Source organism: Fukomys damarensis, unplaced genomic scaffold (assembly GCF_012274545.1).
Source record: "Fukomys damarensis isolate Sample0158 unplaced genomic scaffold, DMR_v1.0_HiC HiC_scaffold_7, whole genome shotgun sequence".
Classification (NCBI taxonomy): Eukaryota; Metazoa; Chordata; class Mammalia; order Rodentia; family Bathyergidae; genus Fukomys; species Fukomys damarensis.
Genome location: NW_022900919.1, coordinates 22,166,446 through 22,168,101, shown reverse-complemented (window position 1 = coordinate 22,168,101; position 1,656 = coordinate 22,166,446). Strand labels below are relative to the sequence as shown.

Here is a 1,656-nt window from a genome sequence, read left to right as displayed (position 1 = left end):
GCGTCCCCGGCCGGATACGCGTACCCATTGCCATTGTTGTTGTTGTTCCCGTTGTGCGCAAAGCTAAGCGCGGGGCTGGGGGGACTGTAGTCCGCCAGACGTGGGGTGGCGGCCGCGCTACCGCTAGTACCCCCGCCAAAGTAAGAGTCTGTGGAGGCGCTGCCCAGCGAGCTGGAGCTGTCGTTGCGGTAGCTGGAGAAGGGCTTGCGGCCCGGGGTGGGCGTGATGCTGGGAGTCGGCTTGCTCCAGAGGCTGCCCGGGCCGGCCCCGCCGGACCCGTGGTGCAGGTCGAAGCCCACGTCGGTGCCGTTGGCGTGGAAGTCGTTCTCATCGGTAAGCTCGACGATGCCGCCGGTGCGCAGGGCGATGTGCGCCTCGATCTCCTCCCGCGCGCGGTCCACATTCTCCGGCATACCTGTCACCTCGAACACTGGCTCCTTGTCACGGCTAGGAGTCACGATGTATGTGTGTGTCTGCTGCTGGATGCGCTTGATCGTGGCGCCTTTGGGACCCACGACGAGACCCACCACGCGGTAGGGCACCCGCACCTGGATGGTGGTCTGCCCCGGCAGGTTGGGTGGCCCGGGCACTGCGCCGTTGAGCGCCGTATTTTTATTCCGCGAGGCTCGGATCATGGAAAAGTGCTCCGCCGCGGAGATGATTTCCCTCCGAGCCATGGCCACATCTTCCTTCCTGCCCGTCACAACAAAGACAGGCTCCTCCCCGCGCACTGGGGTCTTGATATAAGTGTTGGTCTTAGCCCGCAGCGCTTTGATTTTACAACCTGAGAATCCCGGCAGAGAGGAAGAAATGGGAAAGAGAGACACGCCCATTATCCCGGGTAACCGCGGAGACCAGGGACCGCGGGACGCCCGACGCCAAGAAGGGGGCGTCTCCTCGCCGACCGCTGCCGGGCGGCGGGTTCCACCCGCGAGACGCTCGAGGAACAGCCCATTGGCTGCCTGGCCCTCCCCCGGGGACTGCAGTCGTCCCAAACCGAGCCTGGAGAATCCCAGAAAAGTCACCCCGGGAGATGCGGCTGGAACCTGCCCGGGTGCACTGGACGCTTGAAAGACCCGAGCGGGACTAGGGGAGACAGCCGCAGGGACTACGGCGAAGCGCGGGGGGCTTGCAGGGGGGCGCAGTCCCAAGACCCATTGTTACTGCGCTGCGCTCCATTCCGCTTTGCAGAAATCCAGAATCCTCCTCCCCTCGGATGCTCACTCCTCCTCCTGCGCCCTCCCAAAGGACCGATGAAAGGCCCCCTCCCCCAGCATCTCCTATTTAAATCACCGTTCCCCGGGTGGGCTGAGTGGGGGGCGCCAGGGGAGAAGGCTGTGGTCCCAAAAGAAGAAAGTGCGTCCTGCGTGGTGGCCGCGCGGCTCTGGGAGGCGGCCTGCCTGCACTTTCTTTGTCTGGGGCGCTAGCTCTAGCGCGCCTCTTCCTCATCCCCAGGCCCCCCGCGCCGTGGACTGCGAGCCCGCGCATCCCCGCTTCCCATCCCCGCCGGACCCACCTTGCCTCCCCACGATCTCCGCGACGTGCTCGGAGCTGGGCACCGGCACGCACTCGGTCATGTTCACGCTCTTCTTTCGCGGTTCGCTGTCGTACAGAGACGCGCCCTCGTCGCTGTCCAGACCCAGCAGAGAGAGCTGG

The 1,656-nt window shown here is 65.3% G+C and overlaps 1 protein-coding gene across 1 annotated transcript in view; it reads right to left on the bottom strand.

Moving 5' to 3' along the window:
* Mex3b (mex-3 RNA binding family member B) overlaps window positions 1-1,656 on the bottom strand; it is a 4,066-nt gene that overhangs the window by 1,345 nt on the left and 1,065 nt on the right. The window contains exons 2-3 of the mRNA XM_010621257.2: window positions 1,517-1,652; window positions 3-784 (exon numbers count right to left, since the gene is read on the bottom strand). Coding sequence (XP_010619559.1) covers window positions 3-784; window positions 1,517-1,652 — 918 coding nt within the window. The remainder of the gene's footprint in view (window positions 1-2; window positions 785-1,516; window positions 1,653-1,656) is intronic.